This window comes from Ictalurus punctatus, chromosome 17 (assembly GCF_001660625.3).
Source record: "Ictalurus punctatus breed USDA103 chromosome 17, Coco_2.0, whole genome shotgun sequence".
In the NCBI taxonomy this organism is placed as follows: domain Eukaryota; kingdom Metazoa; phylum Chordata; class Actinopteri; order Siluriformes; family Ictaluridae; genus Ictalurus; species Ictalurus punctatus.
Window position 1 is genome coordinate 10212878 of NC_030432.2, and position 25964 is coordinate 10238841.

Genomic DNA, 25964 nt, shown 5'->3' on the forward strand with positions numbered 1-25964 from the left:
GTATATTTGTCTAAAAACAGTTGTATTTATCATGAGGTTAGAGGTTTTTATTTCTTTTCTTTTTTAAATTACTATTCATTTCATATATCAAAACATAATTTCCATTATTTTTTAACATTGTGTCATATGAACTCTCCTGTTTAAATTAACATTTCAGTTAGATTTAAGTTGCCGTAAATGGTACCAACAACCAAGTCACAGAGATGACCCCCTGAACCCCCCCCCCCCCCCCCAAATTCTGATGTCTAATTAAGTGAAGCTCTTGACCTGTACCCTCATGATTTTATGCACTGTGTATGAATGTGCAGGTGTTCCTAATAAAGTGGACGGTGAGTATATATACATAATGCTGCCTGAGTCATACATAGATGAGAGTCAAACCTTGGTCTTAATTTGAACTGGGGCATGCTGGTTCAGACAACTCAGATGTTGATAAGATTCACTGGATCATTTTTTATTACACTCTGTGAAATTAACAACGTTGTCCCCTTTTTTAAAATTATTTATTTATTTACTTCCAAAAATGTCTCTTCAAAAAGAGTAAGTTCCCTATATCAGTAATCTAGGGACTGAATTGTCCACTATTCTGTGGATGGATTTCCCCGTTCATCTGCTTTAAGTGAGTACATAATGGTTTTGAAATTGCAACATACCTATTTATTTTACCCCTTAAGTGGCCTGGGTTAAATGTGCTCATGATTACGTCTGCATGTTTTTTTTTTTTTTGGTTTTGGTTTTGTGTGTGTGTGTGTGTGTGTGTGTGTGTGTGTGTGTGTGTGTGTGTGTGTGTGTGTGTGTGTTTTATTTTTCTTAATTGAAATTTTTGTTGTGTTTTCTGCTATAGTTGGAAAATGTTCAATAAATATATTTGGTGGGGAAAATGTGAGTTGACTCCCAACGTTCACATAAAAGAGCAGCTCAGAGAGTTGAGTCATTCGCATTACACACATTACTACTGACTATACAATACAGACTCCTGGGGACCAAAATCCCAGTTTTCATCTTTTATTTGAAAAAAAAAATTTTTTATGAGGATAAAGACACATTAAAATTTTCTTCTGAAAACACCCAAAGGGAATTCTTGTGGGGGGTTTTTTTCTTCTTTTCTTCTTTTTTTGCATATTCCAGCCTGGGAGGAAGTTGGAGTTAATGTACAGTATGGGTCATGCAGAATCCAAAAATAGACTACTTGAAAAGAAGGAAGTACCGCTTAATAATATATATATATATATATATATATATATATATATATATATATATATATATATATATATATATATATATATATATAATCATTTGTACATTCATTTGCTGTTATATATGACTTCATACATTTTACAAATGCTCAGCTTGCACAGAATACAACCCTGTTCAATCCACATAACATTCTTGTAGTTAGTGTGTATTTGGTCCTGTTGTTGGTAATAACCATTTGTTCTATTGTATATATTCATATCTGATAAGTTTCAGGCATGATCTCTGTGTCTCAATTCTGAAGGTCTCTAGTTTGTGTCACGATGCACCGGAACCAAATTGTTTTGTGTTCATGGTATGTGTTGTTTTGAGCATTCCTAATCACCCCGCCTTTCATCCTGACTCACTCTCTCTCGGTTCTTCTTCTTCTCTTATTATCTGGTAGACTAGACGTCTTGTAGTTCTTATGTTACTCAAACATGCGTAATAGATGTTTTAATTTTATCTGTGACTTGTTCCAATTGACATTTATCATTCTTTATCAATATTTCTGTGTGTATATATATTATGCTTTCTGTATCGTTAAACTAAGAAGCTTTCACTGAACAATGGTGTCGGTGTGACTTCTTCCTGGGCCCAGATGAGAGGAAATCAGCCAGTGTAGCGTCCAAATTCTGGTTCTGTGACTGGTATCGGACAAAGAACTTAACATCGTCAATGTGATGATTAAAATTAAAAAGGTTAATTGGTTTCAATAATATTTTATTTACATGGCCATGTTAAATCCGTGTCTCATATGATGATACATATTAATAGTGAACTGTGTTTGTGATAGAATACCTAAAGAAGAAAAAAATTTAAACTTATGAATATGGACATCAAGATGAACTGGTTTCAATCACAGATATTGCTTACAAGTAGGGCTGGGCGATATATCGATATAATATTCATATCGTGATGAATGATTATGTGATACATATAATATGTATGAGATATCGCTGGTATGGTGATGTATTTTTTTTATGTTTTTATGATTTGACGTAAGTAAAAAAAAAAATCTTCTTGTATATCGTTGAAATGTCCTCAAGTATCGTGATATGATATTTTTGTCATATCGCCCACCCCTAGTTACAAGTAACAAACAAGTCAGTATTTCACATCGGTCATGAATTTACTAATGTGCAAATGTAACCGCTCTTTGAATTTTGCACTGGATTTGTTCCGTGTTTAAGTACTTATAAATTACAAAAAAGTCACAGTCCATTTACATTGAGTAGATTTTCAATGTAATAATGTAAATGTACAATATAAACAGTATACAAATCCAGTTGTCTACATCTCCATTTCAGACAAACATTTACACAGTAAGAGATGGAGTTATCAGTTATTGTAGTCATTCTGTTACAATCGGTTACTCCTGTGTCCAGCGAATAAACTATCCCCTGACCATGAGAAGTACAAGGCCAAACAAGGACATGCACATTATTATGTTTAAAGACTTTTAACCAGCTCACAGCTCACACCTGTCTTTCACACTCTTGTAACGGTCCATTATCCTGAGAACATCCTCCAGAATGGATGGTCCCAGATCCAGGTCGAGGCCAGCGAGAGACTCTGAGCGTGACATGGTGGGAGAGAATGCGGGAGACTCGCTATGTTCACTTCGAAGGTCCTCATTGCTCAGGCCAGCATCAGAGTCCAGGCTCAGTCCTCGCTTAGGGTCCGGTGGAACATAGCCCTCGGACATGGAGTCATCTGAAGAGGCCTCAGAGAAAGAGCCAGCAGAGGGCACTAGGTGTCTCAAGATGGGGATGGATGCAGATAGGGTGAAGTCATGGCAGGGCTCCATGTAGTGTCCAACCCCTTCTGCACACACAGACATGGAGTGTTGCTGCTGATTGTGGTGGTTCTTTTGCTGCTTGGAACTTTCCTCTAAGTGTAGACGAGGAGGTTTAGGAGGTGGCTGCTCAGGGGCAATGAACGCAGGCATTGAGATAGTGCTTTTAAGAATGGAGCTGTGATTTGAGTTATGAAGGGGGTCATACCCATGCTGTAGTCCTCTTACCTCAAACATGTCATCAACATGTCTGTTCATGCTGTGTGATGGGTGTGCTAAGGCAGGTAACATGTCCAATTTGCCTTGTAGGAAACGAACATCTCCGAACATGTCACCCTCCCCCTCTGGTCCAACATGGGCGCTGTGGCGCAAGTCCCCCAGAGGAGGGCTGATCATATCACTAGAGAGAACATCCCTCAGTTTTAGCTTTTTGCCATGCCTTGGTGTGGGGGTCTTTAAATACATAGGTGTCTTGGCTGGCATTCTGTTTCCCAGAATTCCAATGGCTGTTGTAATGATGTAGCTGGAGCTAGGAAACGTTTGCTCCTGGTTTTAGCATTGCCTAATTCATAATTTGCTCACCTTTACCAAACCAAGAGATGGAACACTCTTTTGGTTAAATATCCAGACCATCACAAGATCTAGAGCTCAATGACCATTAGATTAGAGCAAAACAATCAAACAAACTTTCCAGGTTTGGTTCTTGTTTAGTACTTCTGGATGTTCCTACAATCTCCTGGCTGTCTGGGTGTTCAGATCACTGGAGATCAGGAACTCTTTATCATCTCTAGAAATCTGAGAAAATACAGAAAGAACAGCACAGATTAACTACCAAAAAGAGTTAAAGAAGCAGTTTGTACATTTTTGTTGCCCCTTGCACCCTACTAGGAGAATTGCAATTAAAATAAAGAACACTGGCTAGTCTTCTTCCTCCCAACTACCTCCAGTGCTTTGGTTGAAATGAGAATGCCTTGTGAATTGCATTTTAGGGAAATGGGGAAGACAGAAAAAAATGTAAACAGAATCCTAAAATGAAGAAACCTTCACAATCCATTGCATGCAAAAATTACAGTATTGCGAATACCAGTTTAATGTATGTTTGAAATTGTATGTAAATAGGCATAGAAACACTCTTAAATATAACCTCTATAATTTGGGAAAGCAGAACTTAAAAAATCACCTAAAATGATTTTACAATCATTCTTTCCATGCCATGTTGTCAGAGGCTGTATTGTGAAAGTTCTTCATGATACTCTAACACTGTGGTCAGCAACCCTGTTCCTGGAGATCTACCATCCTGAAGACTTTAGCTCCAACCACAATCGTACCCATCTAACCCAGTTCTTGATCAACTAAAACAGGTGTGCTAGATTTAGGTTGGAGATGAAACCTAAGGAAAGTAGCTCTCCAGGAACAGTCATGTGAAAAAATAAGTACACCCCATGGAAATGTTTTTTTGTTTTGTTTTGTTTGTTTGTTTTTTACATATTTGGACAAGCAAACGTGATCATCTTTGTGCCTATTAATAAAGTTGATACGCTCTGTCAAATGAAACATAAAATCAACATTTTGTAGTAATGTTCACAATTTAAATGACATCTACATTACATTTATTCATTTAGCAGATGCTTTTATCCAAAGCAACTTACAAATGAGAAAATACAAGCAAAATTAACAAAAAACAGATCAGTCACATGGAAAAAGTTGTTTGGCCACAGTAACAGCAGACATGTTTGGTGCTGACCAAAGATAGCTTTTCAGGAGAAGCAACTCATACTAATGGTGGAAATGTTATGGTTTGGGGTTGCTTCGCTGCCTCAGGGACTGGACAGTCTGCATTCATTGATTCAACTATGAATTCTGCATGATATCAAATAGTGCTTGAAGATAATGAGGCCATCTCTCTGAAAGTTGAAGTTGAACCGAAAGTGGACCATTCAGCAGGATAATGATCCTAAGCACATTAGCAAATCCCCCAAGGAATGACTCAAAAAGAAGAAATGGAGGGTTATGGAATGGCCTAGTCAAAGCCCGGATTTGAATCCCATTGAAATGTTGAGGGGGATTTTGAAACGGGCAGTACATGCAAGAAAACCCTCAAACATCTTGCAACTGAAAGAATATTACATGGAAGAGTGGTCAAAAATTCCAGCAAGCCTGGTGGACAATTATGCAAAAACACCTACAAGAAGTTATTGCTGCTAAAGGGGTAGTATTGCCCCTTTAGCAGCAATAACTTATTGTAGGTGTTTTGCATAATTGGTGTGGGGGTCTTTAAATACATAGGTGTCTTGACTGGCATTCTGTTTCCCAGAATTCCAATGCTAAAGGGGCAATACTAACTTCTGAGGCCAAGGGTGTACTTACTTTTCCACAAAAGAATATCACATCTGTTGATATTTCTATTGAATAAATGATTGAAAAAGCTATTTTCCCTTGTGGTTTTGTTAATAGGCACCATTTCAAAGATGATCAAATGTTTGCTTGTTCAAATATGTCAAAAAAGCCAACAATTTCCGTGGGGTGTACTTATTTTTTCACATGATTGTAGATATTGGCAAGACTGCCTCACAAAAGTGATACACTTTTATGTTTTCTGCTACTGGCCTTTAATGCTACTGGCCTCTGTCTACCACAGTTTATATTTATATGAAGTTTATATGCAATAATCCACCAAACCTACGAGAACTATCAAGCCACTGATGGATTATTTCACATTGGCTTATAAAATATGCTTATATCTTATTAGATATATATATATAAGATACGCTAAGAGTACTGTCCCTACTATAATGAAGATGATTCTAGTCTTCACACGGATATATTTTGAGTATAAGCACAAAACAGTCCTCACAGAATAGCTGACTGAAGTATTTGATGGAGCAGTCCATAATAACCAGACTGACAGATTGCTGCTGCTGCACTGTTTAGTTTAGTTTTTTTATACCAGCAATTCATTTGGCTCGGGAAAACAGTCTGCTGAAGCAAATTTGTGGTCACCAAAAAGGCCAGACACACCCCAAAACTTGTAAACTCAGATATTTTCTTATAAATCTATTATCTCTGGCACAACATGTGTTAAACTGTTCAAAACCACAGTTCCTTTTTTATCTTCTTGTTTCTCTGTGCAGGCCATATGTTTTCTCCATCCGAGTGTTTACGGTCTCTCTGTGGTTTATTCACGTCTGACGCCACACTACAAAAATATCCAAGGAAAGGGCTTTATATATGAAAAGTACAGAAAGACAACAACAACCAATGTGGACCAAACATTTGGTAAAATAAATCAGGCTGTGTGATCTTGAAATAGGTGAGAGAGAGAAAAATAAATTAAAAGAAAAGAAACTGAATTTCAATTTTGAATTTTGTACAAGTAAACTGTAACATTTAGCTTTTGGGCAAATTGAATTGTTCCCTTTTACACCAACACACCTCCCTTATGTGTTCAGAGATGATCCAATGTCTGGATTTCCCAATTTAACCACTTGGTGCCATTGTTAAGCCCTACAATTCCACATCCAGCCCCTTTATCCCATATCCTGCACCTGGAGTGAACTATACATCAGAGAAGTATGAAGTGTTTGTAGGAAAATGGTTTGTAAATGATATATACTCTGTATTTTAAAACGTAGCACAGGCTACAATCACCATAAAGCAAAAGCATATGTAGGTTTAGGGTAAGATCATTTTTCTTGATATACACCATCTGCTTTTCATCTCACCCCTAAACAAAAAACGTTAGGTTAAATAGTAAGCTAAATAATACGTTAAATGACAGGTTTAATAATAACAACTTAACTGCAATACAGTTGTACAGTAGTTACAGTTTTATTATTACATACTATGTAGCATACTATTTACAGGCCGATTACTGAAAATGTTAATAACAAAATGCATCTAATCACTTGAATTATTACATAACAAATGTCACCTACACTGTTCACTGCTTATATAACTTATTATAGGCTACTTTATGGATAGCTCCAAGATTGACAGTAATTCAAAAACAATGTCTATTATTTTTGTCTTTCTGCATTATTAAACAACTGTCTGCATTTTATTTCACTTCAAAGACAGTGACACAGAGGTTGCCATAAAGTTCAGCTAAAATATATTGGTACGTACCTTTTTGGCCAGGTTAACTGCTGATTGCGCTCCTCTCTTCAGCAGGACTGTAAACCTCTTAACTGTGATGCAACTTAAACCGAGGAAAAGCTGAAGACTGAGAGCGAGGGGGCTGAATGCATCGTGCTAAAACCCGCCTCCTCCTGCCTGGATTGGCTTATGAGTCACATTCTCAGTCAGTCAGCCAATGAGCGTGGGGGGAGGCTGATTCTGCCGGGAAGTGGAAATTCATCACGACACAGAAAAAAAAGCTGGAGCCAAAATGATCCTGGGACAAAGTGAGGGAACTTGAAGTGCTTGTATACAATTTAACCAGCTGTCTCCGGTATAAATGAACCGACATGGCAGTTCATCTCTTTTCAAACTGATTAGCTGTAGCACTGCCCAAGCACATGCTTGTTTTTTCCGTTTTTGCTGTGTTGTTATAAAAGGTTATCTGATTATAGGCCCACTATTCAATATCTAAGGAAGTCTAGCCCGTGGTACTGTATGAATCCTGTCAAATTATCGTAAGCTACTAGCAGTAAGACGTTTAATACTTCTTGAATGTGCTAATACTTGAATAACTGATTTACACTCAAGCATTTTATCCTCTGTATATGAAAAATAATAATTACACAAGCTGACTCTGGTTTTTATATAATTTTAGTTGACCCACTTAACCTGAAGACATGACATTGAAGGACACCTTTGTTGTTGTTTTTTGTTTGTTTGTTTGTTTTTAAATATACTTCCATTATATATCCACTTTGACTTTGCACACACACACACACACACACACACACAATATTTTGTTTAAAAATTGAAATATTTTAATATTAAACAGCACTCGAATGGAAAAGGTTACAGAGACTTAGCAAAGACCTTAAACGTCCCTGTTGATCAGTCCGTAAAGATAATGATGTAATCGTCAACAGACAGCTGTCAGATTAATGATAAGGAAGGTGAGAGTGAAGCCAGCAGTCACCCACTGAAAATTTATAGAGAATTTTGAAATTATTAGTCCATCTGTGAGGGACCCTCATAGCCATGGCGAACTGAAGACGATTTGCCCATAGCAATGGGCTAAAATGAAATCACAATGCTGCAAAAAGCTAACTGCTTCTTACAGTAGATATCTCAAAGTTATTTTTACAAACAACAGCTTTGAAACAAAGTACTAATGGTAATTTTGATGTCTGTATACTTTTAAACATATCTTTATATATGCTGCAAACTGAAAACTTTAAAAGGTTAAAGCTACAAATTGTAATGTAAAAAGTTGTTGGTTCTTAACATATTCATTTCAAACTTAAGACGTAAAATACTTTTACACTTTAAATCATTTTAATACTATAAGCCACATTAATATGTCCATGTTCCCATGCTTCTATGTATTTATGTATTTCTCACAGTCACAACATTATTTTGCAGAAGGCAGGTCTAGGAGAGGAGAAGAATGTGGTCTGCGGAAGATTTCAAAGCAGCAGACAGTGAGTTTGGTGAGGAGATTTCATTTAAGAAAATTGTAGTTATGCATTCTCTAATAGTGCTTAAATGTTTTGTATTCAAAATATAAAGACCTAGAAGACCGAGCCATTTTCTCTGATAACATCAATTTAAGAAGGACTCTCAGTATGTAATACAAAAATGTTTATTAAGACTTTAAATAATTTGAACAAAATTAATTTGATTTAGAGTCATTTTAATTGAATTGTCTTAAACTAAAGTGGGCCATGTTGCATGTTTCTGGTTACAGTCAGAGGTAAATCAGAGGTAAAGACATCCAGACTTTTTTAATGCAGCCTTATACAGTAAAAACAATACAAAATACAAAAACAATAAAAATAATAAGAAATTATCATTAAAAACAGATCACACCACACACAAAAAAACAACAACAATCGGGCCAATCGGATGGTCATTATTCTGTCAGCTTTAGTCATAGTGATTCACCAAATCAAGAGACACATAACACAACAGTCTGCAGTACTGGAAGTTTCCATCATATTTCTCTGGAGTAAGTTGAGATACGTAACCGTGGTACAGCTTTTCAATTAATTTTCATGCAGTGAGTAGCCTATACATGTGTAGAGTTATAGTTTATTACAATACTATTATGAAAGCATTTTGGGGAATACAACAATTTAAATGTAACCAAAAATATGCATAAATTCATACCCAACAGAAAAATGCCTCATTATAAAAAATCATTTAATTCCAGAACCATAGTGAGGTTGTCCACTTCCTGCTCTGAGAGAATGTGTAGGTCAGAGTTTAGAGTCAAGACTCCTAGCATGGATTCTGACATGACGCAATGAGCCAGTGTATTGTACAGACCCTCATTCTCTGCTCAGCCAACACCCCTCCCTGTACAGTTTCATCATGCTGTAAAGCCATCAACAAGGACATTGTAGATTTGCCTGTGTGACAGTGCATTGACCACAGAATACACAATCGCTGAAACTATGCATGACTACTGAATGTGCACAATGAGAGTGACCTCATCAGGAGGAATCACAGGAATTCGAGTGATGTGACCGTGTGGTTTGCATTAAGCCTGGGGTTCTGTTTTTGCAGAGCTCCCAACATGCATCATGCTGGGAGGATGACACACTGAACAGATGTGGAAAATAAAAGCTGTAAATTATAATTTTTTTGGGTCTCACTATTTACACTCATTGTGTTTTCATGTAGCTGTATCTCTTAACATCTTAACATCCATTAACTATTCACGTGCTAAAAGAGAGTCTTTTTTGTGAGAGGGGGTTAATAATTAATGCATTGTAGTGGGGGATAGAATGCTTTCCTAAACCATAACTGTCAGAAAAAAATAGATTCTTTTGCTTTAATTTTGTATGACAAGCTTTACATAGCAATTAATTTATCTTGAAAACTAACCTAAATCAGAATATAAGGACTGAACAAAGAATGGGTGAGTAAGGAATAAAACACAACAGGGCCTGCTGTTAGAGGAAAATCAACAATGGAGTGGTGTAATGCGTTACTGTTATCTCACCAAAGTAAATTAGTTCCCTATTACTGTACATCCTGAATTGTTTTATTTCTTTTAAGGACAGCAATTTGCAAAAAAAAGTTATTATTTATTCATGACCCACCATTTAGCTACATTTTATGTTGTGGAATGTCCATGCTCATGTAATCATTTACAATATAAAAGCTTTAAAGAGTTGTTCCGTCACCAGTCACCTCCACCACTCCCCCCCCAGGCCGGCCCCCACAGTGTTAACAAGCCAAAAAAAAAGTAGCTTCTCAAGTTACTAGGCTATCAGAAAGTGCAAAGTCCTCTGTCTTGAATGGTTTCTAATGCTGGAAGATTTACTGTTACAAAGCACTGACACTGTAGCCTACCTCCATTCATCCATCCATCCATCCATTTTCTATACGGTTTATCCTACAGGGTCATAGGGAACCTGGAGCCTATCCCAGGGTGCATGGGGCACAAGGCGGGGTAAACCCTGGACAGGGTGCCAATCCATAGCAGGGCACACTCACATACACATTCACACACCCATTCATACACTAGGGACAATTTGGACATGCCAATCAGCCTACCGTGCATGTCTTTGGACTTGGGGAAGAAACCGGAGTACCCGGAGGAAACCCCTGCAACACAGGGAGAACATGCAAACTACGCAGCAGCAGGACTCGAACCCTCAACCCTGGAGGTGCAAGCCGAACGTGCTAATCACTAAATAAATGAAAAAATATTTAAATCATCCCCTTACAGAACATTTTAACACATTCCTACCCATTTATTTCATGGACCATCCAACAAAGAAGTCCATGTGTAAATTATTACCACAGAAGAAATAATATATCAGGTTGAATATAAACCTGCGATTCGCCTTGCAGCTTAAACTACTGTCAGCGACCCTGTTACAGAAAATTAACCAAAATCTTGTGATCCATCAGATTTGAAAATATAACAGTGCTGTTGTGGAAAGTTAAATGTGATGGCATTATGTTGCACAAGGGTCAACTCTTGACGCACACACGCTTGATCCCTAAATAGCCAGCTGTTTCAAAAGCAGTGTATTTCTGGGAATTTGTCCATTATTTGTGCTAGGCCATCCTGCACATTTCCTCTCGGTGCCCTGCACACACTCACCCTGTACACACCGGATGTGGGTACAATACAAAACATACACAAAAATAGTGCTATATGATGATGGAGAGTTAATATTATAACCTAAGTACAGTACCCCAGTGGACAACTATGTGTGTGTGTAATATTGTATGGAAAGGAACTTGGTGTTAAGGTGTGGGTCAAGTATCACAGCTGTGATATAATGAAAGAGGACCTGGGAAAAGCCACAGCTCACTGGACAGAGAAGCAAACAAAGTACATGGCCCATTTAACACAGATAACTCCCAGATGAGCAAAGATTGTACACAAATCCTTTTACAAAAGATAAAAAGGGAACACAGAAACAGCACAAGATACTGAAAACTGCAAAATCTAACTTTAAAGTAAAACTTTTTTAGCACACATTTTACTCACCCGCAACCATAACATTACTTTACATAACAGCTATTCTGAACTATTTTGCTCTGTTTATTCACGTCAGTATCCACAAAGGGAAAAGAACAACTTGTGAGTGGAAAGGCCTGATTTTTTTTTTTTGTTCCACTGAAGGAAGCCACAGTTTTGTTTTTTAGTCTCCTGGACAGACACAGAGTCTGTGTTTCACTGCCTGCTGCAGAATGGAGTCATCCCAGATAGAAGAAAATGAGCATGGGGTGAAATTCCTCAAAGAGAATTCCTCAGGAAATGGGATGGGGAGGTCTGAGGAAGGGTTGGAGTCAAGATAGCATGGGAATTACAGACAGGACATTTAACGACTTTGGCAGGATATAGGGGTCAGCTTTGCAGGCGCACATAGTTTCTAGTGTTGGATTAAAGTAGTGGGATATCTAGCCTTGAAAATGATGGGACCTGGTGTCCCAAAATCTGCCCTACATATCTTTATGGTAAGCACAGGTTTGTAAAACTACAAAAAAAAGGGTCTCAGAATATTGCTGAAAATAAAGTCAGCTGTGTTTGCCTCTTGTCAAAATCACACAGGTTCTTCTTTCTAATCCACACTGCCGCTGACGAACACCATATGTACACGAGTTCACACTGCGTACACGCTGTAAATATTTGGATTTTGTGAGGTCACACAAGCCTGCATTCTCTCACATCTTTCAATATCAGTATGCAGTGTGTCTAAACAAGCTGCATTTTCTTTAAAAGCAGTTCAAAAACATAGCAGAAACAATTTTGCTGCAAGTTTTGTTTCCAACCTTGAGTAACACGTATAGGCGCCTCAGATTTACTAATAAACACAAAAATAAGAAACCATGCAACACTTTCTCACTAGATTACAGAATAACACCTATAGACCACACATCACTTACTACATACTGATCAATTACTACAGTTCACAGATTGTAGTTAGGTTCTCAAGCACTGCTTGTGTAAGCCACACTACTGAATGGCCCATTTCAACTGTAAGAAGATCAAGACTGCTATATTTACTCAAGTCTTCCCTCCATTTAATTTCACTTCAAGAGGATTACAGGTAAAAAAAACAAAAACAAAACAACCCCCCCCCCCACACACACACACACTTAGGTCTTGTGAAAGCTCTGCTGAGGGATGCTGAGATACTGACTTGTTGGGCAGCTACACAGCTGAAATTTAAATAAAAGGAAACTGAAATATCAAAATAACACTTAAGCAAATTTATAGGACTACTAACTAAATTTAGCTGCTACTGAATTCCAAACATGCTCATCCAGCTACACTTTATTTCTCCCTCATGAAAATCTGGTATGGGTGGAGAAATGTTTTGAATAAATCACTTTCTTTAGAATAGGCCAAATGTAAAACAAAGTGGGCACAGGGTCCTTTTGTTAGTTTTTACCATGATTGTGGGAAATTTGTCAAGTGTGATTTGTTGGGGAATTTCTTTGATGATTCGATTATTATAAAGGCTGAGTTTTTGTAAATGAGATGAGTTCTCAGTGATTTCAGTGGGAGTGTATATCAGAAATAAGGGAAATGACTCTTATCCGTCAGAGAAAACAGGAGAGAAAACTTTCTTCCGAATGACGGCCATGGAACATAATTACTCAATTGTTCCTTCACTAAGTAATGAATAAAACATGACAGTATGCTATAACAGGAAATTAATCAACAGAGGGTTATGACACCAAAGTTGATTATTTAATAACAGCAGCACACTCTGAAGTCTTTTATTTCTCTTAGACCACAGCAGTTTGCCGACTGTTACAATTTCTAATTCATTAATGAGAAGGATGCCATACTTTTTAACCTTTAATAGTTACATTTAATTTTGTGGAACATCTGTGAGACATCATAGTTGCTGTTATCACTTACATTATAGCAGCTATAAGCATTCATTCTCTAACCAACCTCTCATTTTTTTTCTCCTCAAGTTAATAATACAAAAAACACAACCAGAAAGCACAAAGTCCTAAGACTTTCCAGTGGCGGAAAACTTTTTTTTCATTGGGAAATAATATTTAAATATGTTTTCAGTGTAAAATTGCACGTCTGCCATACAAGTGCTGACACTATTGTCTGAGCCATGCTGTTAAAAAAAAAAAGTAAATCAACACTTTCTGACCCATCAGATTAGAGAACAGCACTGTGGTATAAACACATTTATCCAATTCCTGAGCCTTTAGCACATTGAATCTTGCATTTCCTTTATTAAATATTTCACAACCTTACCTACACTGAATGTTTACAAAATGTTACCTGTTGTCAAATATGGACATTTATCAATATACAAAGTTCTTTGTAAGGGCAAACCCAAACAAAAAACAAAGTTGATTCTTTTAAGCCGTCCTTATGAAAAAAAATCGTGTTTCAAGGTAAGTTGGAAAGAACAGTTATTTTTGCTGAGAGACAAAATTGTTACTTAATTGTTTGTGCCCATTAACAGATGCACATCACAAGTCCATGTACAATACAGGTGGGGAAAAAAATAATTATATATATATATATATATATATATATATATATATATATATATATATATATATATGTGTGTGTGTATAAATGTACTGTATGCAGTGTATATATAATGATTATATTCTACTGCCACATGAAAAACAAACATTTCTCATAAGTATAAAAAAATAAATTAAAACGATTTCACAAACACTATTAACAGATGTCGGTTTCAGTATACAGTTTTGTTAATCAGAAAGAGAGGTTCATAGTCCCAAGCAGAAGGAAGGTGCCCATAAACATACATATATTTAAAAAAAAAAAAAAAAAAAAAAAAAAAAAAAAAAAAAAAAATTTACATTTGACTGAGTGCTGACAAAGAGAAAGCTAAAAGAGTTTTAAAAGTATTTTAATCACTGAAAGGTGACCAGCTGCTGTTAAAGCATGGGTGTGGCAATGTACTTGTGCACACTGGTCTTGCAGTAGACGGGATATTATACAGTGCTTGATCTACTGATGTAATCACACCTTGTACTCAAAAGGTAAGATCCAGAAATCTACACTGCTGAAGAGAAAGGGCTGGCAGAAGGGACAGGCAGTTCACAATGGCGTATGGGTCGTCCTTCAGCTAAATCATAGTACTAGCTAAGGAAAATGTCTCTTCAAAAACCCAAAGTTATTCTTACACTCTGAGAAGGTTTTAAAATGAATGTGTTTTAAATATTTTACCCATTTGGTTTTAAAATAGACATTTATATAGATTTTTTAAATCCTCTCTCACCATATATCCTTAATGTATTCCCGCCCAACCATATCCCCAGCCCATATAAATTCCTGTGAATACTGAGCCGTGGTGTGTAAGGTGCCCCATTGCCGGCTTAGCATCAGAGCTGCAAGTTCAAGTTCACTGACAGAATGGTGAGGCAGTAGGGTCGAAGCCTTTGAAAACCTCCTTTAAGGAGGCGTTGTCCTGTTCAGCAGTGTCTGGTTGTGCTGGGCTGTTGCCACCAAACGGGCTGCCTGTGCCACTGGGCTTGCTAGCTTGCTTAACCATGCTAAAAAGACTGGAGACAGGAAGGTTGTGGACTCCTGCTGGTGGTTCTGTAGCTCCGGCAGTGCCCTGAGGATTTTGAGAGGAACCTCCTGTTGGGGGAGTTCCTCCTACACCTCCTGCGTTGGGTGAGGGCGAAGGCTTGGGCCGAGGTCGGTTGTAGCTGTTGTAACGGTCAGTGGCTTGCTCACTGCTGCTTTTCTCTGGTTCGGGCTGGTCCAGGGCTGATTTTCGAACAAACAGCGGCTCTTTGGACTTTGGCTTTGCCGTAGAGGTTACGCTGTCACTGGCTTTTGTCTCGGTTGTCGTGGTGGTGACCTCTGAACTCTCTGGTTTGTCTGAACTCTGTGTGCGTGGGTCATACAGACTGATACTACTGAGCACATTGCTGCCAGATCCTGCAGTACCCCCTGTACCCCCTCGCCCTGCTCCACCCACTGAGAATAGACGTGGGTCATAGGGTGCAATAGTGTGCGTGGGCGAGGATGGAGCAGGAGGTCCAGAAGGTGCAGAGGTTTGTGAGGCTGTAGGCTCTGTGGGCTGCTTGAGAGCAGATTTCTGCGGTTGAAGCCGAGGGTCTGTGATTTTGCGGGCCATGCGAGGGTCCATTGGCTTTTCAGCTGGGACGGGTGCAGGAGGAACCACAGATGAAGAGGTTTGGGAAGGACTGGAAGAAGAGGCGTTAACAGTCTTAAGAATACGAGAGAGCAGCTCAAAGTCTGGTAGGGAGGAGGAGGAGGAGGAAGTGGATGAGGAGGATTGGCTGGGAGGTTCGGCAGAGGGTGCCGGGGCAGGCAGAGGAGTTGAAATAGCTGTATGGAGCTGCTGCTGGGCACGGGAGAGCCGGGGATCTATGGCTGCAACTGGAGGGATACCTGGGGGCAGTGGGAGAAAGTCCTGCTTGGGGATGGGGATGGGAATTAGGTCTTCAGGACTCCAAAGCACAGCCTTAGCAAAAGAAGGCTTGTTCAAGACCAAATCTTTTTTGATATGGCTGAACTGCTGGAGCTGTGAGCGGGGGTCACGCAAAGCCATGCCCATTAAGGGATCCAATGGTATAGGGATAGGCTTGTCCCTCAGCATTCTCTCTCCCTCCTCTTCTTCAGTAGCAGCAGAAGTAAGGGGCGGTGGTTTATACACTAGTGGGGGCTCGGGTTTGGATGTAGCAGCCTGACGTGCGAGTCGTGGGTCTGTGGGTGCAGAGGAGGATGGAGGAGAGGAGAGATTAGTCTCTGAAACCTGGGAGGAGTCTGCGTTACGTGATAAGCGAGGGTCTCGGGCCAGCCTGGGGTCAGCTGGTCTGCTGGGCACCGGAGCAGGCTGAGCCTTCTGTAGTCGGGGGTCGCTGGGAGCACCTTCAGGTTTCGAGGGCCCCTGGGTTTGGCTTTGCTGCCGTAAGGTTTTCAGGATTGACGTGACGCTTCCACCACCATCTTCATCTTCACTAGAATACCAATTTGCTGAATCACCTAAAAGACAAAAACAATTGCACGCATGAACAAAAAAGTTATTTCCTGAGTTTACTATCTAAAATACAATATTATAGAACCTGACAATCTTTTGCCCTATTCCTACATACACAATGTTCAACTTTTATGAATGACCAATACTGCCATCTAGTGAGAGGACAGCTTTCCATGAGATTGCTGAAAACCAGATGATGTTTACAGACTTTAGAGGCCTTGGATAGGGTCATGCAGAGAACTGTGTCCTTGAGATATTTTGATGCCCAGAACTAGCCTCTCCAACATAAAAAATACGGCACAATTGTTTACATATAGGGAACAAACTGAAATATCAGCTGGCTGATAAAACTTGCTCTACAAATATACTGGCATTGGGGGGGGGGTTCACACTGATAAAGCTCTTTTTAAAATACAATTATTTGTGTGTTACTTAATCAGCTCTATTTCTGACTATGTTACATTTGACAATTTATACGATATATAATCAATAATTTCTCGGAGTCATTAAAAACGCTAACACTATTTTGTTATTTGCCAACAATAAGAAAATAATACTTTCACATCTAATATATGCAGATCTAAATGTACTATAGCGGTATTTCAGCTGAACATAGCTATAGGGGCAAATGCATTTGAAGCTAATTAAAAGAGTATAAAATGTGTTTTATACTATTCACATACTTCCAGCTTGTAAAAACTGGGACACTGCCATGCTTGTCTGGATTACTCCCATGTCTATCTTGCTTTCAAATAACTACTGTGTTATACTAAGTGTAATCTTCTATAAAGATGTGCAATTCAATGTGGCAGAAGGATATGGTACCTTCATTGTCTCGATCTGGACCTCCTTCAGCTAGCCTCCTGGCCCTCTCCTCTTCTTCCTGCTGTTTCTGTTGGATCCTCATAAACAGCACACGCTGTGCTGGAGGCAAAAAGTCTGGCACCGTTATTCCAGACTGATTAGTTGAGCCTCCATTTGATGGGCCCTCCATATTGCCAGAATGCTGGTTCCCGGATGACTGCTCGCTGAAGTTTCCACCAGGTCCTACCATGTAGCCATCACCTATGTCAGAAGACAAAAAGTAACCCTGATAAACTGAAAAGCAAAAGTTGCAAACTCCTACTACGATTTCCACAATTAAAAATTATATGCCACATTTGGCCTTTGGTCATATTTTTCTAGTTTCCAGCAGAAACAAAATATTAGCTCACCCTCTCCACCTCCCCCTTCTGTTCCTATGCTTTGCTGCTGCTGGTAGAAAGCGTCATAAAAATTGCGAGCAGAACCACCCCCAGGTGGCATCATGGCCTGGTTTGGAGGTCCTTCTGCTGAGCCAAAGTTCTGCATCATTCCTGGGGGGCCTTGGTTCATGTTTGGTGGGCCCATGGGTGGCAGATCATGAGGCCCATTTGGTGGCATGTGACCAGGTGGTGGTCCAGCAGGAAAACGAGGTGGAGGTCCACCTGGAGGACATGGAGGTGGGCCTTGAGTTCCTGCAGCACCTGTAGCAGCAGTGGCAGGATTCGGACCTCTGAATAGAGATACATACACTGATGAGCATTTTCTGAAGATATCAATGTATCTGCATTTATTTAATTCGCTAACTTGTAATACTTTGCTACTTACTTACTACAAGGGGTTAACTACAGCAATTATGTTATAAATACATAAATAAATAAATAAATAGATAGATAGATAGATAGAAGGAAAAAGGTACAACCTGACGCCTAGTTTTTGCGCTAGTTGTCCAGTGGGTTTCACAACAATCTCGAACAAGGATGGGATCTTCTTTCCCGTGTTACCCCCACAGGGAGGTGGTGGACCAATGGCTGGTGGAGACGGACCATGGTTTGGTGAGCCCTGGAAAGATCCTCCTTCAGGGCAGGGGGGAGGTGGTCCCTCATGCCCTGGTACTGGTGCAGTGCCTGGGCATGAGGGACCATTAGAAGGTATGCTGCCATGCTGTGGCCCTGGCGCCCCAAAGTCTATTGGAGTCGAGGAATCTGTTGGGCCAGGCCTTGGGGGTGTGGGTAAAAGTCCCACACCAGGTGGGGGTTTGGGGAGGGGATTAATGCCTTGTTTTTTCAGCTCCTCCACTTCCTTCTCATCCTCAGCACCGGCTTCAGCATCCTCAGCCAACATCTGCAATAATATTAAACATCACAAATTGAGAAGGGATGCGATGGGGGAACAAGAACTTGCTTTTTTTTTTTTCTATCAACAATAAACATGCTCACCTTATCTAGCAGTTCTTGTGTGTCTTCTGATAGAGGTTCATGAGAGAACATACAGTCATCTCCGTTTACGCAGTTGCCTGTAGTGTGGAACAGCTTGCAGGGGAAGTCACGTACTGCTGAGTTAAGGAATGATCTGCACCAGCCTAAGCATTATACTCTCCTATTAAGCAGTATTCTAAATTACTAAGATCAGAGTTAGAAAAGCATTTCACATAAATTGTAACCGTTTCCCTTTTTTTTTTTTTAAAGAAAAAAAGAGACAACATCTTGCTGATTCACATATTACCAACTGGTACAACCCAGTCATTTATGATTGATGGTCAGTTCACCTGAAAAAAATGACTGTAAAGGATATCATGCATGTAAGGACAATTTTCAGCCCGAGCACAGAAGCCAGTGATGTAGAACTTGCAGAGTTCTTTCTTCTTGGGCAACTCAATGTCATGACTGAAGTTGCAATGTTCTCCCTGTTAATCATATATATTAAAGAATAAGCACAGTAGTCACTTTCACAATTGAAGACAAACATATATTTTGGTATGACATTTAAGTTTAAATACTTTAAATACGGCATTCACAATTTTAAAATCTCCTCCATAATCCAAATCACACACATTGCTAAACGTTCTTACCCAGGTACAGCGACCTTCAATGTAGTACTTGCAAATGGCCTTGCCCTTCTTGTCCTGCCCATGCTTCTCCTGCTCATGCTTCCTCTGGCCAACGGATCCATCCTATAGAATACACAGTTTCACTCTCAGCTTTCAACAGTGGATGGCCTAGCACCAAGTTCCAATTATTAACATATCCAAGCATAGAAATCAGCTTGAACGTTCCTAAAGCTAACCACAGAAGATACATATATTTCATATATTTAAAATGCTTCATAAAGTTTAACCGATCTGTTAGCTTGCATATAAATTATCTGCCAAGTAAAACACCCTGATGGGCCACTGACTGTGGATTACTATTACAGGATTGTTAGGGCAAGAGCTTAGGGACATCAGAGCATAGAGTATTTTCCCCCATCTCAATTAGAAAAAAACTGGGGTTGTCTTTTGGTTATAAAAGGAGTATATACTAGATAAGACAAAGATGAAGTAACTTACAAATAACAGCGTAGTGTTAGCTGGACATACTTGCTAGTTTTGTTTGTGCCTTTCAGATAGTGTAAAGTGTAAGAAGTGTAAAAAGCCTTTTTGTTGAACTGTGCTGTGTGTAGGCTGGACTGGGCACCGTGTGTGTTGATATTATTTCTTACCCCCATGTCCATATCTCCACTGTTGTCATCATCATGGCCTTGGTCGCCTCCACGACCCCTCCCACGATTCCTTCCCCGTCCACGGTTCATACCTCTGCCCCCCTTCCCCCGTCCTCGACCTCTGCCACCTTTGCCACCTAAAAATAAAACATTTAGCGAACAATATGTTTATCTTAATCTATTAAACATCATTAAAAACGGTGACATATTATTTTAAAAACTCACCACGCCCTCTGTCTTTGGATTTCCTGTACTGATTCAGTTCTTTCGAATAATCATCATAATCATCATCACCCATGTCATAGTCATCATCGCCGTACTGTAAAAGGTAAATGCAAATTACAAATATATCCATCAATTCCTGAACATTTCCTGGATCATAACACCAAATGATCAAACCATTTGAAAACTTGAACTAACCTCCATCTCATCTCCATACATGCCATCCCCGTCATCATTCTCGCCTCCCATTTTACCTCGTCCTCTACCTCGCATTCCACCTCTACCACCACGGCCCCTCATTCCTCCTCTGCCTCGGCCTCTCTGGTTTTTCATTCGGCCTTTAAGACCTGCGCAGACAAGATTATGTCATAATGGTCTCAAACGGACATATAAAGGAGTGATTCTTTTCCATGTCTTCAGTAAAATTGAGAGGTGCATCTGTATTCTGGAGCATTAGTGTGTACCTCTGCCACGCTGGTTGCCCGGTCCACCTCCACCACCTTCTTTGGCCTTGCGGTACTGGTTAAGCTCCTTGGTGAAGTCATCATAGTCATCTTCACCCATGTCCTCATCCTCCTCACCCTCATAGTTCTCATCATCATACTCATCGTAACCACCATACCCCTGTTTGTCCATTTTCATGTAGCTGCCTTTCTTTGACATAGGTCCTCCATGTCCTGAGGGAGGTGCAGGACCATAGCCTCCATGAGACTGGAACATGGATAACACACTAGGGGTTACAATCTCACTGAATTTTTAGCATCCATCAGAAAATGAAATGATGTGTGTTGTTGGATTGTTGCAGATGTATTTTCAAGCAGAGATTGATCTGTATATGAACTGACACATATTTAGTTTCCCCTCCATCTTCCTCAAAACAGACGTGAATAAATAAAGTCCACGTTGTCTCCTATAAACTCAACTCCGGTGAACTGTGTGTGTGCATACATGTATATGTTTACACAAATTATACATGCACATATTCTGGGTGTTTGCTTACTTAAAGAAATATGATTTGAATAGGGAGAATGAAGTATTACACTCACTGAAGGTGGGTACTGAGGGCTGTATTCCCGATACTTCCTTTTCTCGCTAGGACTGTAGTCAGATTCATCACTGTAGTCTGAGTGGTCATCACTAGACGATGCATGACGCTAAACAACACAAATCAAAGTCCATGTCAGAATCTTAACAAATGCATTTGAACATAAAATTATCTCTCTCTCACACACAAACACATACCTTGTGTTTTGATCTGCGTCTCTTTCTTGATCTCCGCTTTTCCTTCTCTCTCTCTCTGTCTCTCTCTCTTTCTTTCTTCCTTTTCTTCTTTCGACGGTGGGCCTTATCGTCATCTGACTCACTGCCGTGTCGCTCCTTTACACGGCTGGGCTTCTCCTCGGGCTCTTGTCCCTCAGTGCTGGGCATTTCCACATCGCCTCCATCATCCTCCAGCTCCCCCTCTTCCAGCTCTTCATCCTCTCGCCTGTAATGTTCAAACATCAAAACTGATGAATGAAACGTGCCTTGGATAAGGCATAAAGCACTTCCAAATGTAATATAAAATTTTTATAGACTGTACATGCTAAAAGAGTGCTTTGAAACTTTGTGAAACGTGCCATGTCGGGTGTTTTGACCACCATTCTATTCATTTTGCAAAGACACTGGATTGTGAAACATACATATAGTTATGTTTGCAACTGATTAGGTGTCTTAACAATGAATTTAAGAGGATTCCAGTTTACTGTGAGCACTGACTTGCACAATCCTGATCACGGTTTTAAAAGAAATAACTACACCAATCTCTCAATCGGCATGAACCAAAGCCACTAAATGAACAACAATGATTTCACTGAAGAGTGCTGTGCAGGCCTTAAAAACAAACACTACAATTCACTAAAGAAATAGAGAGCAACCTGCTAAAAAAATATGCAGACACCAAACTGGGACAGGGTACTGAAAAAAAAAGTAAGAGCTCTTTTTAAGCAAGAGACATGTCTATTGACCTACTGGAAATTAGATTTAATTGTGTAATATTCCTACACATATTTGGGATATTCTGGAAAACAATTTTACTAACAATGTGACAAATAAGCGTACAAATAGTTTTTGTGTAGTAGCAAGTATTTCGGTATTCATGTCACTGGAACGTGCGGTTTGACCATTTTAAAGTGTACCTGCATGCAAAATCAGACTCCTGATGGTTTTCTTTAAAACCTGGGTTAAACTGGCATAAGCCTGCCTAATGTCAACCACATATTGTATACGACTGTGTTCAAAAATTAAAGATATTTACCCATAGGCTACTACAAACAGATCTCTTGGATAATTGCGCAACACTGACTACATTTACATGGACAGCAATAATCTAATTATTGACCTTATTCTGAATAATATTGTGATTAAGATGTTTACACGAGTTACTTTTAGAATATTCCTTTAATGGAATATTAGAATATTAACTTTTAGAATATTCCTTTCATGTTCCAGTGTTACGTTATAGAACACAGATCGATTACCGGCACAAGTAATTACGTCCCCATGCCATGCCGGCCGACGTTCCCTCCAGAATTTCACGTATCAACATACAGTTTTGGGTGTTTCATTTTAAAATTTTACGAAAGCTTCAAGTGCAGTTAATTATTTGTCATGCTATACGTGCAAATAGACGACTGCTTGCAGCCGTGGGCTGCGTCTTAATTCGATTTCTTTATTTCGAGTATGACTTTAGCTGGATTAAGGTCATCAGAAATAGCTGTTTACATGGTAGTTTCTTAATCAGAGTACTGTCTTAATCGGGTTACTATTGGAATATTGTTGTCCATGTAAACGTACTGACTGACTATAAACTGGACTCCTTGTACCGTGTCTACTGTCCACCTCCTATAGGACTGAGGGCCTGGTGCTCAGGTCATGAGCTGAACTCCAATTTCACAATCACATTAACTTTATCTTACTTCATACTAGTGTGCAAAGGAAATACTCTAAACTCAGCTTAACTGTTAATGCAAAGTCACGTGGGAAAAAATGATTAAATTCTTGCTGGTCATTTTATAAATATGAATGACACATTCCTAAACATGTCATTGCATCCTTAACACAAGTAATATGAGGACATCTGAGCGTATTCAACCATGCAGTGAGTGACAAGACAGCTGAGAAATCAGGTCACCCTCTAGCAAAAACTATCAACAACCCATCCAGAGCACTGTGAACCATTGCTTAATATTGCAGTTATAAAAGGTATATGATAACCAACCAAACATAAACAATGCAAAAAAAAACACTCAATGCAGCTAAAATTATGACCGGTACCAAAGCTGGGCCTCAAACTATTCACCTAAAGGCAACAGTATTGAAAACTTAGCTGTCGTTTCTCTGGACCCTGCATGCTAGAAAAGGGGGCTGATCAATTCTGGATGAGGTGTACCTCACTGGATTTGGGAAACAGTGAAATTAGTGAAACTTGTGTTTTAGTTCACATTTAGGACCTTGAATGCTTTTGAGACATTGGGAAGGAGCTCAAAAAAAAAAAAAAAAGTGTTTGTGAAGATGCACAAATTTTCTCAAGGACATATTCGTCCTAAAAGAAGTAAATTTCCTGTTGAATAAACACAGCTATTCCCTGGTTTAATCATTATTAGTTTTGTTTAATCTGGTTGAATGATTATTCTCTGATTTAATCATTATTCTTTGAGTTAATCATCAGCCTCTGGTTTGATCACAAAGAGCCATAGTTATATATAACCACTAAATTCGTGAAAGCTTTTCAATACTGTGCGTTTATTGAACAATAGCCAATGAAAGTGTTGTAAACATATTCTATATAATATAATTGACCGGCTAGCCATCTAATAGTAATCAATTTTTTTCTATGCGTGTTGTAAGTGCACCTTTTGTATACAACCCAGTTTTAAAAAGCCACCCCTAAAGTGTACAAATTGTGCGCAACGCGTAGGCTATTCAGCTAAGTGTAGCTAGTAAGCTAGCGACCCGAGCCGCTTAAATTATAGATTATAAGTGATTCAATTGACATTAAATTGCTTTTGTTTGTTATCCAGGAACAACACATGAGACGAAACCTGAACAAAATTCACAAACACGTTACTTGTCAGGAATAAGCAAACTACAAGGTATTTAGGAAAGGGGCTAAGTTAGCTAACGTAGCAACTGCGCCACTAAGCTAGCGTGTTAGCTGCTCTGAGTATGTGAGAACTGCTCGCATTAGCTTCCTTCGAGGCCTGGCTATAAGATGCTAGTCTGCTTTAACATCCATGGCTAACTATCTAGCTAATAGTATCCGCGACAGTAGTTGATTTTTTTTATGATGATCGCCGAGCAGTACACATAGGTTTGCGTTTAAAAATCTGCGATATATATATATATTAATCACTACCGACAGATAGTAAGAGATTAAGTGGTTAATTCGCCGACGTTGACTTTGATCCGTTTTCCTTTACTGTGAGGAAGACGGAATACATGATCGATGTTCTTTGTTTAATGGCCACTTTGGTCCTTCGGTGATGAAAAGGAGCGTCGAAAAAATGTCTGGATTTGTAAATACGCTTCTGTTTAGAAACAGGACATGTCCGTGATTCGGATATATGACCTTCCAGATTTGCGCCGTGTTAACGTTTCAAGATGGCGGTCGTTACCTCTGTACTCGTTTCCCAGAAAAAAAAGTCGACTTTAATCCCTTTGAAAGAAAAAAAGGCAAAGTAATACCCATGCTTTTTGTACTTAAAAAGCAAAGGATAAATAAATAGTTGGAGAGAAATATGATATTACTCGACCTTTCGTCAGTGAGAAGGCTGTTGTGTTCGTGGTTGGCTGTTGGGGAGTTTGGATGGACAGTCATGCTTTCCACAGCCATTTCCTCTAACGGACTACAGTTCAGTGCAAAAAATCGACTCAGGATTCAACTGGCTTATGCGTTACTTGACTTTGATCTACTTGTTGATTGATTTTAGGAAGAGTTTCAGTTCATAGCAGTTAAATTCCCATTTACAGTTTCAAAGAGAAACATGCTGAAACGTTCCTGAAGGTCTCTCCGTCCTTACAGTTGCGAGGTGAAATGAAACTCAGTCACTCAAAATGGCGACAGTTCTTCTCCAATGCGAAGTGGGTGGGGTTACTGATGATGACGCGCTCACGACAAAGATCGACATTCTACGACGTGACTGTAAAGGGGCGGAGTCTTTCAACATCAAGTAGTATTATCAATTCAAGTGTCAACATGCTGTTTGCTAATCTTTGGCTATCATATTCAAACTCTAGCATAATTAAGCATGTAATGTTAAGTACTTACTTCAGCAAGTTACTTACTTACTTCAGCAAGCTATTAAATATAACCTCAGCACATCAGTATTCTTAAATATAAGATGTTAAACTTGAACTTAAATGTTAAAACAAATATTTTGATACATTATTTAAAAAAAAAAGTTCACAACATAAATAGCCTCACATACATATACATAGCCCAAAAATAATACTCACATATACACAGCTGTCATTTTATTATGTACCCCTAGCTTGTACCCACATTTACTAGGCACATTGTCAGATTCCTCTACAATACAGGTGTACTTTGTGTATAATGACTG

General features: G+C 39.1%; 2 protein-coding genes across 2 annotated transcripts; both read right to left on the bottom strand.

The window, feature by feature from the left end:
* Positions 1 to 1939: 1939 nt before the first annotated feature.
* On the bottom strand, positions 1940 to 7303 carry zgc:154093 (CRIB and BORG_CEP domain-containing protein). Its single transcript, XM_017491738.2, has 2 exons — positions 7157 to 7303; positions 1940 to 3826 (listed from the first exon to the last, which is right to left on the bottom strand). Exon 2 carries the CDS (start codon positions 3512 to 3514, stop codon positions 2705 to 2707), a length of 810 nt encoding a protein of 269 aa, XP_017347227.1. The 5' UTR covers positions 3515 to 3826; positions 7157 to 7303; the 3' UTR covers positions 1940 to 2704.
* A 6165-nt stretch (positions 7304 to 13468) lies between these two features.
* zc3h4 (zinc finger CCCH-type containing 4) lies at positions 13469 to 25467 on the bottom strand. The gene is made up of 14 exons (XM_017491350.3): positions 25155 to 25467; positions 21604 to 21847; positions 21408 to 21515; positions 20826 to 21072; positions 20560 to 20708; positions 20365 to 20458; positions 20140 to 20276; positions 19511 to 19612; positions 19234 to 19345; positions 18879 to 18988; positions 18362 to 18783; positions 17853 to 18172; positions 17464 to 17703; positions 13469 to 16643 (listed from the first exon to the last, which is right to left on the bottom strand). Exons 1-14 carry the CDS (start codon positions 25232 to 25234, stop codon positions 15028 to 15030), a joined length of 3981 nt encoding a protein of 1326 aa, XP_017346839.1. The 5' UTR covers positions 25235 to 25467; the 3' UTR covers positions 13469 to 15027.
* Between the last annotated feature and the right edge of the window lie 497 nt (positions 25468 to 25964).

What these genes read in the sequence shown, in the direction of transcription:
- zgc:154093 (XM_017491738.2), bottom strand. Translation starts at nt 3,514, where the DNA reads ATGCCAGCCAAGACACCTATGTATTTAAAGACCCCCACACCAAGGCAT.
- zc3h4 (XM_017491350.3), bottom strand. Translation starts at nt 25,234, where the DNA reads ATGGCTGTGGAAAGCATGACTGTCCATCCAAACTCCCCAACAGCCAAC. An exon ending in AGCCTTCTCACTGACGAAAG is followed by an intron (nt 21,848 to 25,154) that starts GTCGAGTAATAT and finishes TGAACATTACAG; the next exon opens with GCGAGAGGATGAAGAGCTGG. An exon ending in ATCCAAAGACAGAGGGCGTG is followed by an intron (nt 20,277 to 20,364) that starts GTGAGTTTTTAA and finishes TTTTATTTTTAG; the next exon opens with GTGGCAAAGGTGGCAGAGGT.